Source organism: Triticum aestivum, chromosome 3B (assembly GCF_018294505.1).
Source record: "Triticum aestivum cultivar Chinese Spring chromosome 3B, IWGSC CS RefSeq v2.1, whole genome shotgun sequence".
Classification (NCBI taxonomy): Eukaryota; Viridiplantae; Streptophyta; class Magnoliopsida; order Poales; family Poaceae; genus Triticum; species Triticum aestivum.
In genome coordinates this window covers 237,557,444-237,569,672 of record NC_057801.1, presented here as the reverse complement: position 1 = coordinate 237,569,672, position 12,229 = coordinate 237,557,444, and the positions used below count along the sequence as shown (strand labels likewise).

At 44.0% G+C, this 12,229-nt stretch overlaps 2 protein-coding genes across 2 annotated transcripts; both read left to right on the top strand.

The window, feature by feature from the left end:
* Window positions 1-868: 868 nt before the first annotated feature.
* LOC123069508 (uncharacterized) lies at window positions 869-6,813 on the top strand. Its single transcript, XM_044492386.1, has 4 exons — window positions 869-1,211; window positions 1,311-1,378; window positions 4,159-4,277; window positions 6,154-6,813. The coding sequence occupies exons 1-4, from the start codon at window positions 1,022-1,024 to the stop codon at window positions 6,680-6,682; spliced, it is 906 nt and encodes a 301-aa protein (XP_044348321.1). The 5' UTR covers window positions 869-1,021; the 3' UTR covers window positions 6,683-6,813.
* Window positions 6,814-7,138: 325 nt separating this feature from the next.
* Window positions 7,139-10,438, top strand: LOC123065278 (uncharacterized). The gene is made up of 4 exons (XM_044488615.1): window positions 7,139-7,338; window positions 8,427-9,679; window positions 9,767-9,916; window positions 10,102-10,438. The coding sequence occupies exons 2-4, from the start codon at window positions 8,981-8,983 to the stop codon at window positions 10,426-10,428; spliced, it is 1,176 nt and encodes a 391-aa protein (XP_044344550.1). The 5' UTR covers window positions 7,139-7,338; window positions 8,427-8,980; the 3' UTR covers window positions 10,429-10,438.
* Window positions 10,439-12,229: the final 1,791 nt, after the last annotated feature.

Below are 12,229 nucleotides of genomic sequence, written 5' to 3'. Positions count from 1 at the left end.
CCAGTCTGGACGGGGGCGACGGAGGGGCAGGAGCGGGCCTACCTCAAGCAATGGTGCCAGTGAAGGCTGGCCGAGGAGCGCCGTGAGGGCGAGCACCTCGAGCAACTGGAGCGTGATGTAGAGGAGGAGCGCCGCGAGGCGGAGGAGGAGGAGCGCCGTGCGTGGGACGGGGCAGCCCAGCCGGCGGCGGTGCAACCAGCGGCGAAGGATGTCACCGTAGCCTGGGAGACGGCGTTCCCTTGGGCCGGCCCGACGCCGACGCTGATCGACTTCACCGGCCCTAATGACGACGACGATGAGGATGCCTTGGACAACACGCCTCCTCGTAGTTTTAAGTTTATTTAGTGTTTAGTTAATGTAAATGTGGATGCATGGACTCTCGGCGTCCTTTGTGACCGGAAATAATGTTTAATTAATGTTTTTCTATTTTCACAATATTGGTGTTATATTTTTTCACACGACTTAAGAAATGTGTCGGGTCAGCGTCGGGCGCATGCGCCGACCCAAACGCGAAAGCGGACATGGGTGTCTGCCGGGCCAATCCAAATAGACAAAAACGAACAAAATCGCCGTCCGTCTGTCTGTTTGGGTCAGCGCGTTGGAGTTGCTCTAAGCACATCCAAATGTGGTACATTGACCTTGGAAGTAAAAAGATTTTGAAAATAAGCATCTATACACGTTCTGTGCACGCGATAGAGAGAGAACCTTTGCCCATTTTTTGCAGGTGCGGCGAGAAAACTACTACCTCGGATTTAGAGAGATCATCACAAAGCAAAAGGCCCACAAGAAGGCCCACCTGTCGGCTCCGCAAGAAAAGCCCCTGCCCTGTCACACCACCAGCACAGCCGCCCTCAAAATCAGCGCAACGCCCAAATCGATCGACCCACCCACCGAACAGGTAGATAGATCCCCTTGCCGATCCGATCCGTCCCGTCCCGGCCGCCGCCGCTCCCACCTCCTCCTTACCGCTTCGATCCCATTCACGCTCCACACTCCACTCCCGCCCGCTTCAAATCTCTTTATGTCCGCGCCCCCCATGGCTGCCAGCGCCCAGGAGCTTCCCCCGGCGGAGCAGGCTCCCTCCTTGGCGTTGGCGCTGGTGCCTCAGCCGCAGGCGCAGGCGCAGATTAAGCCGACCAGGGTCTCGCTGTCCTACGAGGAGATCTCCAAGCTCTTCTCCCTCCCAATCGCGGAGGCCGCCTCCATCCTAGGTAAACCGCCCACCCCGTCTCCTCTGACGGTGCCGGAATTCGCCGCTTTCGCTCGCGATTGCCTGGTACTGACTGGTAGGTGACCTTGCTGATCTGCAGGCGTTTGCACCAGCGTCCTCAAGAGGATATGCCGCACCCACGGTATTGTCAGATGGCCGTATCGAAAGGTGAAATCCTGTCTTGGTCTGCGGCTGGTTCCTGAAATCAGTTTTGTGCCTTGCTACTGTAGCATTAATGTTCATTTATTGCATGCTTAAGTGTACCTTTTCCCCCAGCTACATGTACCTGTGACAACATGGATGCTTGCTGTAAACACATGGACTAACTGAATCGAGGGATATCTTTTGGTGAATGCTTGCTGTAAACACAGGGACTAACCGAATCGGGAGATGTCTTTTGGTCACTATAAGAGTACGCAGCAACACAACGAAAATATGCCAGCAAAACACCTTGATAGAATTTTATAACTTAAATCAGTGAGTTATGTGGCTTGGATTAGAAATCCAGGCAGGCCGCCTTCTAAAAACCTGGACATTTAATAATGGTTTGTTGGTATATAGCTTCATGCCTGTAATATTGAGCTGGCCCATGCTGTTGCCAGCAATCAGTTGTTCTCGTATTGTGGAAGCTCTAACATCTAGCACCAACAGAGAAAACACTTCTGTGTAGTGATCACACCAAACCTCATATGTATAGTGTAAGCTGAATACACCTCAACCATGTTCTTGAACAGATTGGAAATTCTAGCTTGCTTTCCCAAAACCAAATGGATTCAAATAAAGATTTGAGAGTCAGAGGCGGAGCTTGAACCAAAATGCAGGGCAGATAAGTATCACAAAATTGTGCTCAAAATCATCATAAGTACTAGCTTGCCTACTCTTATCTGGTATATAGGTAGCAACAAATGATACTTGGTGGTGTGGTTTTAACTCGGGATGGGGAATTGTTGACACGCTGGCACTTGTAATCAATTTATTAAAAAGGGCAGCCCGGTACACGTAGCTCCTGCTTGTTCAGGGCCCGGGGAAGGGTCTGACCACTTTGGGTCTTTTGTAAGCAGCCTTTCCCTACATTTCTGCAAGAGGCTGTTTCCGGGACTCAAATCCGTGACCTCATGGTCAGGTCACTGCCGGAGCACCGTGCAGGCCAAACAGGGCCACGACCTCCCTTTCAAATGTGCACAAGATTAATTACTAGGTATAATTTGGCCCAGTCCAGCAGCAGTTAAAGCCCACTTGTAGCAATCAGCCGATCGATCTAGCAGAACACTGGTCCTGCTCGCTAACCGCCTTGCCCATTAGTCTGCTTACGCATCCATGCCTCCAGCCAGCCTCCATGAGTCCATGGTGAGGCGACCTGATCTCCTTGGTTCTCTTCATCCTGACCTGCTGCTCCTCCCCTTCTTCTTGACCAGCGGTTGGAGTGGCCATACGACCACCACACACACACCGGCATGCAGCATGGACGCACCCCACGCCCGAGGTTTTGCCTGGGCTTTCTTCTTGGCTTCTTGTCGGTTGGAGCCACACCTCCTGCACACCCACACGCCGGCAATGCACGCTGGCACGCAGCGCCCGACGCCCTAGACCACAGCCTAGACCCTTCGTTTTGGTTAGGTGTGTCCAATACACTGATGTCGTGTTTCTGATTAGTGCAAGCGCCCAAGTTCCAGTATGTCCTATTTTGAATGTCATGTAATGTATTTAGATGTTCTGGACTTCTTTTTAGGGGAGATGTTCTGGACTTTTGGTAATCTAGATGTCCACCACATCGGCTAATTTTTGTTTTGCGGGGAACCACCACATCGCATTATGAATGATGCAGTCTTTTTAAAAAAGAAAAGGGGCGGATGAAAAAAATCGCATGGAATGATGTGAAAATTTTCTTTTGGAGTATATTGTGTGTTGGAGTTTGCCCCCCTCTCTTGCTTTGGTCACGCTCCGCCACTGCTCATGGTCACAAGGCAACAGTTTTAGTGCTGCGCCAAGGCTCCCCTTGTAATCATTTTATCAATGGCAAAAGTTGACCCACGATGTTCTGGTCTTTAAACTAGAAAAATCACCAAACGAGATGATTATATGGTTATACCAAGATAGCCCATTAGTTCTTAGCATCTATCAGGCCGGCTATTCGCGAGTCGGGTACCATGAAGTGGTCGGTTGTCCCGTGGATTTTTTGGGATGGTTTGAATTGGTTGATCTGTGAAGGGCAGCCCGGTGAACGTAGCTCCCACTTGCGCAGGGTCCGGGGAAGGGCCCGACCACTCTTTGCGGTATCCAGGGCTCGAACGCAGGTGGGCCGGGTATGCACTCATGCACCTAGCCATCTGACCAAAGCCCAGTTGTCAGATCTGGATACATTTATACTTTATATAGTATAGTAGTAGTATGGATATGGGTAAACATGAATGCTTTCATGCGCTTTATTTATTATGCTAAAAACATGTTTTATTTGTTTTTTTTACACCTTTCAGTGTTGGAAATATCACTAAGTGAAATAGATGCCAAAAACTGTTAATATCAGCTGAGAGTAACTCAAACACCAATGGCTTTCCGTTTACATAAGGATGTGACTGCTGTAACAAAACTCAAGCAGTTATTAAGAGATGACTGGTGCTTCATACAACCTTTGCAAATAATCTTCTCCAAATTTATGCGTGGCTGGCTAGGCCGACACACAGCCTATCAGGAGTTCCACGGTGGCTGGCGTGTGGGCCAGCGTGCTTTGGTGTGAAATTTTGTGACGTGTTTTCCATTCGATTAGGCGACTAAGTGCTTGTGTACTCTTCCCAGCTGGCGTGTGGGCCTGGTCCATGGGCTGTGGAGCAGCCGCATATTAATAACATGCCTCCTTTTTAATGTAACATAATATATCCTAGTTCTGGCTTTCTTGCAACTCCTACAAAGTTAAATAATTTATATTATTACTTGGACCTTCATACTTGCAGATTGTTTCTGGGAAGGGTGATGACGCGAAAAATGCTGAAAGAGAGAAAGCCATGCAACTTCTTGAGTTGTCAAAAATTGCAAAACAAAAGGCTATAAGCTCTTCTGGTTCATTAGCGACGTGAGTACCTTTCCCTTGATATCTCCATGTATAAGAACTTATTCTCTCCCTTGTAGCAGTAAATCTCTCAAGGTACCAGGCTCATGCATTTGACTGTCACTGAATGTTAACTAGAAACGTTTTTTTTTTGACCTGCTGACCGTAGAACAATCGTTCTAGGGTAATTTCATTAACTAGAAACGTACACCCAGTAGCCTGAAGTAGAAGATTTTCAAAAACTAATACAACATACTGAGGTATTTATAACAGTTTGGCTGAAGTAGAAGATTTTTAGTATATTATAGTGCATTTAAGTGTTCTATTTAAGACATGACAAGTCCAATTTCTAGATTACTGCGAAGGAAGAATACTTAAGGTTAGCTTTTTATATGGCTCTGCTATCATATGTGCTTGGGAAGGCAATTATCTGCTATGGTACATACATATCTTGTTTACTAGAGCAATCTTGATTATTTTGGTTCAGGGGTGGTTCATGGCACCAGTGCCCCCTCCCCCCCCCCCCCCCCCCCCCCCCCCCCGGGTAACTCCTGTTGCCTATTGGAGATCATCCATTGCATGTCCTACCAACAGTACTAAGTCACAGTGCAATCTCTGTTTGTTGCGCACTACTTTTATCGACATCAGTGTCGAACTTGCCGCGGCACATCCTCCAATAGAATTTAATCATGTATAAGATTGTACACTTTACTGATTATTATGGTTCCTGCTCCTGATCCTGCATAACATAGAATGATTTGCGACTTTCACTGTCCACTGAGAAGATATTGGGACTGTTTTATTATTTATATTGAAGGTAGTGTTGATGATGCATGTTTCCCTTCTTGTGAGCTGTATCTATCTGTAGTCTAAAAGCACAACCCCCTCTGAAGCTATACATGTAACTTCTATGCAATAGATTTGCATTTAGGTCCAGTTGTATTTTTCTTAAAGTTATGTCCAAGTTGTATTGGTTGCCTGATTTAACTCCTCAAACTCGGTGCAACTTTTACTCTGCTTGGTGTTTACTAGACTTACTCTAAAAAAAAAGGCAACCTGGTGCATGTAGCTCCCGCTTGCGCAGGGTCCAGGGAAGGGTCCGACCACTTTGAGTCTATAGTACGCAGCCTTTCCCTACATTTCTGTAAGAGGCTGTTTCCAGGACTTGAACCCATGACCTCATGGTCACAAGGCAACAGCTTTACCACTGCGCCAAGGCTCCCCTTCTTTACTAGACTTACTCTCACAACCCTTAAATTGATTGATCAATCTTTCACCCACTTGGCAACTTTGTGTTGTAAGCACTTGAAACATGGATACTTGTGCTAATCAATGTCAAGTGGAGATTATTCTGTGTGCCACTTGCATATGGTATGTTTCTTACTGGTTAATGGGTCGACTGCCCATATGCTCTCTGAGGGCTTGGATGATGGGAGCAGTAGCCTGGTTTAGGTACCAGGTAAACCTAACCATGGCCACTCTGTTTAAACGATCCCTCTCCAGGACCTCCAAAGGCCAGAGCGCTTCATGTATTGTTGTTCATTTCTGAGTTTGTTGAATGCTATTAATCATCTTCATTTTCCCAGTTTGTGGTACAATGTGGCGTCTTACAATTACTCTTGACCATACATAGACCAAATGATGATTGTTGTAATCATAGTTCAAAAAAGCGCTAGGCGTTAATTGTGCGTTTTGCCACCGCCTTGCGCTTTACTGACCAAAGCGCATGCTTATGCGCAGTTATGCACAGATTAAGCGTAGTTATGCGCAATGCGTTTTGCCAACGCCTAGAGCCTAGGCGCGCTTAAGCGCTCGCTTAGGCGCGCCTTTTTTAACTATGGTTGTAATGAATAAACAACTTTCAGCAGTTGTCTGACCCTTAATTTTGTCGTATTGATAGGTCATCATCAGGTGCTTTCCAGGGAGTGCCAAAAGCTCAACAAGGCAGTGCGAAGGCAGGAACAGCTATAGGTCGACAAAATGCGCCAAGCCTGTCCCAGTTTAGCCAAGCCAAAGACATCCCCACCTACATGGATGATTTCAAGTACGGATTTCCATCATCTGGCCTGTCTACTGAAACAATGAAATGGTGGGGGACTGACAGCCACACAGAGACTGCTCCCGCGAAAGACGATAACCGGGAAGGCTCCGAATCAACAAATGAGGCATCGAAAGGTATGACCGACGACGAGTTAGACTGGGGAGCAGACGAACCCGAAGCTGATGCTGACGGAGTGGCTGCTGCAACTGACCCGTCGGCGCAGCTCTGCTCCCTTAGGAGAAAGGCCGCGGGCGACGGGCGTAGGCTGCTGAACGGTGACACCGGCAGGGTCCAGCAGTTGTGCCGACTGAACAAGAGGCAGAAGATAGTGCTGGCCCAGGTGTTTGGAGCTTCACTGCCAGAGCACTGGAGGAGCAACCTAGCCTGAATGTTTTTTTTTTTGCCTGCTGTTGTACCATGTGTAACTCTAGTGATTGTAGCAACCGATGTGGTTTGCCCTCTTCCTGATGTGAGAACTGAAACCGTTGATGAAGGATGATGGATCGTTGTGGGGTTTTCCTTTTGGAGGGAAATGCACCTTTTCTCCTCTTTGTTTAGTTTTTTTTTTGTTGATGAGAGATCCTCTTTTTTTAAGAAGCCTTTCATTAGGCTTGATTGTACAAAATGTATTTTTTTATTAGGGGTTTGTACAAAATGTTCTGTGAGGCTTCGATCTGGCACAACTGGACGGCCCAAATGATGACCGAAAGACTAAAGGCTGAGCGAACTAAACTTGACGAGCCCAGCCCGGCACAGATACAAACCCTTAACCACATCGAACTCGGCTCGGCCCTTTGTTGCTCGATTCTCGTTTACCTCTTTCACAGCCCCTCCACGTCTGCAGTTTTCTGAACGTTCATCGACAGGAACAAGCACAGCGATCGTATTCACTACCGCGTCCAGGTCCAATTCCTATTCCTACACGAATCCTCTCGACCTTCCCGCTGAAGCCCCTATATTAACTGCCACTGGATAGACCTCCGGAGCACGAGAACGCTGCCACGGCTTCCTCGACCCTGGTGACGCCGTCGCTGCTCTCTACAGGTTTGGTAACCTCCTCCGTCCCTCTCTCTCAACCTATATGCTGGATTAGCTGCGGATTCTTGCTCGGCGAGATGACCCCTCTTATCTTTTTCTGTCTATAATCTTGTCAACAGAAGTCCATATTACCCGGTTTACCCTAGTGTGTTAAATATCTCAATTCCTTTTAATCCTTCTTTCCTACCATATCATACCGACTTGTCATTCCACAGTAAACAAGCACGAAGCTTGCTATATACTCCCACTATAAACAAATGTTAGACGTTTTGGCAGTTTAATTTAAGCTGCCAAAGCGTCTACATTTGTTTACAGTTACAGAGGGAGTATGTGCAAAGAGTAAACATAAATTTTTAATTACCCTGTGTGCCAGATACAAGGATGTTACACAGAACAGTATAACTTCAACCATATATACTACTCCCTCTGTCTGGAAGCAGATGTATTTTCATAAATTCTACATCATGCAGTCATATCCTAAGAGCTATAACTTTTTTTAAATTTGAAAAACGCAAATTAAATGCAAGTGCCTATAATTCTGGAACCAAATTTTCTCTCTGTGATGCAATGCACGCCATTGTCCCTGTTCCCATGTGGGACCACACATGCTCCCGACCGAAGGGTGCCCTCGCTTCACCAAATAGCCGCATATGGACACTTCTAAGCATTTGGGTTTTCTATATTATTGTACATACGTGTTTTTTTCTGACAAGGAGACTATGCCCCTGGCCTCTGCATCAATTGATATGTACTACTTTCATACGTGGTAAAAGTCATCTATTTATTTAGAAAAGGGATATGTAGTCATCTATGTGGTACTACTTACATTAATTTACTATAATATAGAACTTGCATACGTTTTTTTTTGTCAATTTGAGATTGCTTTTACCACGCTTTCCGCGTGGTAGAACTTGCATACGTTCCAAGAATTAATTGTCAAAGATGCATATTAGATGTTATACAAAGTATCCTCCATTTCGAAACCAAGGGGAGTATATTTTCATTACATGCTTGTCACCTCTGAGTTAGAAGTATCGCTACTATCCACTTGTTAATACCATCATATCTGAAGAACTCTGCCTGGTTAATTTCAGATTAAAATGACGAGGCATACAGTTTGCAAAAGAACATCCTCAAACCATATCCACGGGAAACCAATCACGAATGCAAGATCAAACATTAAATTGGAAGACCTTCCACAGGTATGTCAAATTTATTTTCTGTGTGAATGTTGAGTATTGATGGAATTTCTAATACTAAGGGATATATAATCACTGAAAAAAATAGCGCGCTATAACGCCGCTAATAGCACGCTATAGCATATAGAGAATTGTCTCGCTAAATAAATCAACGTATAATGCCTCGCTAATAGCACGCTATAGCGCGCAATAGCACGCTAATAGCATATTTTCAGGGGCCACGTTATTTTCTGTAGCGCGCTATTTTTTTCATTCATATATTATGTTGATGCTCACAGGATGTGCTCTGCACAATTGTATTGAAGTTGCCTCCTAAAGAGGTCTCAAGGGCTAGTGTTTTGTCAAGTAGTTGGAGATATATCTGTGCTACTTGTTGCTATAAATTATGTTTCACTGTTCCTGCTGGGTATCCCCATCGTATTCTTGAAAGAAAAGAATACTGCCAACGCATGCAGGAATTCATCAATAATGTTAACGCGGTAGTGAGAAATTGCCATGGCAAGTTGATTGAAGAATTCAATATAAAATTTCAGTTTGACAGCATGTTCGTTGATCATCTGAATGATTGGGTTAATTTTGCGGTATCACCGCAGATAAGGAAGATAGCTTTCTACTTATGTCCAGTTAACCTGGGGGTTTTGGATCCTGATCATTACATATTTCCATTTCACCTCTTGGATAGTGAAAGCATATCACGTCTAGAGTGCATTCAACTTAGCTTTGTATCTTTGGGACCACCATCGGAATTCAGTGGTTTCCCAAGCTTAAGAAAGCTTGACCTAGAATTCGTGGATATCACTAGAACGGATCTTGAAGTTATATTGTCCAATTGCTGTTATCTTAAATGGTTAAGCCTAGTCAGATGCTATGTGAAGGACGAGCTAAAGTTGGATCGTCCGTTGTCCAACCTTCGACACCTAGCAGTTGTATGGTGTGACATAACCAGGATAGAACTTCCAATTCTGAAACTGGATACATTTGTATATCATGGACACATTGTTCCAATTGTTATAAATCGAGATTCCATGTTGGAAAATGCACAACTATGGCTCTTCAAGGCAAATTTCGATGATGCTGTCAGTGTAGTTCTCAATGGTATTCCGAGGGTGCAAAATCTGACGCTACAAATTTTGAAACTGGGAATAGAGGTTTGTTTCCTACAATGGCACTGAAGTTACCATTTGATTTGTAACATCATCTGGCCAATCAATCACCTTATTTCTTTTGTCTTGCAGATGCAACCACTGTTGAATAGCACATGCATGTTTTCCCATCTTAGGTGCTTACAGTTGTTATTGGGTATAACACTTGTAGATATAAACAAACTTCCCCGTGTAGTTTCCATTCTGAGAGCAGCTCCATCAATTGAGAAGTTAGAGATCCATGTAAGTACTGTTCTTGATTCTTATGTGTCAATAGATAAAGTTTTTTGGCACCATGCATATTCTATTTGGGGTTTAGCCCTTCTATCTTGTTCATGTTGATGCTAGTCTATCTATTCTTTACTTCGAAAATGGATTATCATATATATCGTGCTAATCATATATACTACCTTGTTTTAATCTTGCAGTTTTCCGGTGGTAGTCATCTTTGTTTAGGGGACAAGGGTACTGTGGACAAGCCACAGTACCTTGAGCACTGTGAATATAATTATCTGAAGAGTGTGCATATGACAGGATATAAAGGGGCAGAAGGTCAACTTGAATTTCTTGTGCATGTTGTGGAAAAGGCCCCTGCGCTGGAGGCATTAACTGTGGACACAGCTCTAGTGCTTCACGATGATGCTTATGTACAACATTTTTGCGGAAAAAATGGATGCTCCAACCGCGCTGCCCTGCACGCTAGATCTTGTCTGGGTGCAATACTTTCACCAAACGTGAAGTTTTGTGTTATGTAGGTAGGCTGCTTCATACTCCCTCCTCCGTTCCTAAATGTAAGTCTTTTTAGATATTTCAATAAGGGACTACATACGGAGCAAAATAAGTGAATCTGCACTCTAAAATATGTCTATATACATCCGTATGTAGTTCATAGTGAAATCTCTAAAAAGACTTATATTTAGAAACGAAGGGAGTAGAAAACAAGCTTTGTACTTCCTTCGTTCCTAAATAATTGTCTTTCTAGAGATTTCAACAAATGACTACATACGGAGCAAAATGAGTGAATCTACACTCTAAAACATGTCTACATACATCCGTATGTTGTAGTCCATTTGAGATGGCTAGAAAAACAATTATTTGGGAACGGAGGGAGTATCAGTGTATTATACCTAAGCATACGAATCTCTACTACTTTTATTTATCTCAACATGCAGTCACGCCACATGAGCAAGTCACACATATGGACATAAATATACTTTTATTTTTGTAATAAGCTATCAATACAAGCACGCCACCTCAGCAATCATGCATGCTAGCCATAAGTTTAATTATTTTTCATTATTTTTTGTGTGGTCATGGACCGTATATGTCTTGGACGAATGGAGGAAATCTATGTAGTTAAACTTCACTTTTTCATTAGCAAAATGACATTTTATTAACTTCAGTCTAAAGAGTTTTGCATTTTTATACAACAATTCTAACACACTTTATTATTTTCAAAACATAACAACAAGATCTTTTTCGATTTGCTTTTGCATTACTTTTACTAGTTGTTTTTATAACCCTTATATATGCATTTGTTTTAATAAAGATCTCTCCACAACCACCTGAAGTCTCACTTAGGTTTTTTTTTTTTTTTTGCAGGAGTAGTCTCACTTAGGTATACTTGTACATAGGTATAAGCCATTGGAAGGAGGTCGGTAGCGAGCTGTTAGACAGTGCATGTTTATGTCTAACTAAAGAAGAAAAAAAGTGAATGCGAGGCTGCAAAAAAAAGTGTGGAGATGGAATAATGTGGCTGTGTTAGCTTTCTTGGCTAGATAAACAAAAATATTAGAGTAATACTATTTGTCTGCCTAGCAAACACAAGAGAATATTTGATGGAAATCAAGTTATAATAAAAACCCCACATAAATAACATGAAACAACAAAATAATGAAATCTCACCAAGCTGTGAATCTGATCAGCATACTCTGGAACCAAATATGTACTGCCAAAATCAGATTTTACAGCTTACATACTCTGGAACAAAATAATGCTGGGACTACTGTACACATGATGGCTGGCGGACGAAAATCGCACGACACTCGTGATCAACGGCTGTAGCCCACTGAACGAACAGCACTGCTATACAAACGACAATAAGTAGACGATTTATGAACGACAAGCCATTGAAGCCGTCAATGCATGGCAAAAGCTGTTTGCAAACCGCTGGATAGACCATCGTGCAAGGGTCGTTCACCACATATGTCGGCTGCTGAACGAAAGGGACACATGGCTGCAATTTTTGGTCGTGCAGGAATCAGCCGGCAACCATCTTCCATGTAGCAGTGCTCAAAGTACAAACGGTAGTATCTTGATACAAAAGTGACAACAAGATTAAACACAGTGAGATATGCTAGAAATGTAGGAGACACTTCGGCCCTGTTCGGAGACCCGCCACTCCACCACTCCGCTCCCGAAGCTAGAGTTAAAAAGCACGGAGCTGGGAAACAAAGTGACTCCGAACAGGGCCTTCATCTCGTTTCTCCAGTCTTTCTAGAATTGACAAAGAGGTGCATTGACAACCTCACGCCAAATAACATGAATGAAAGAACA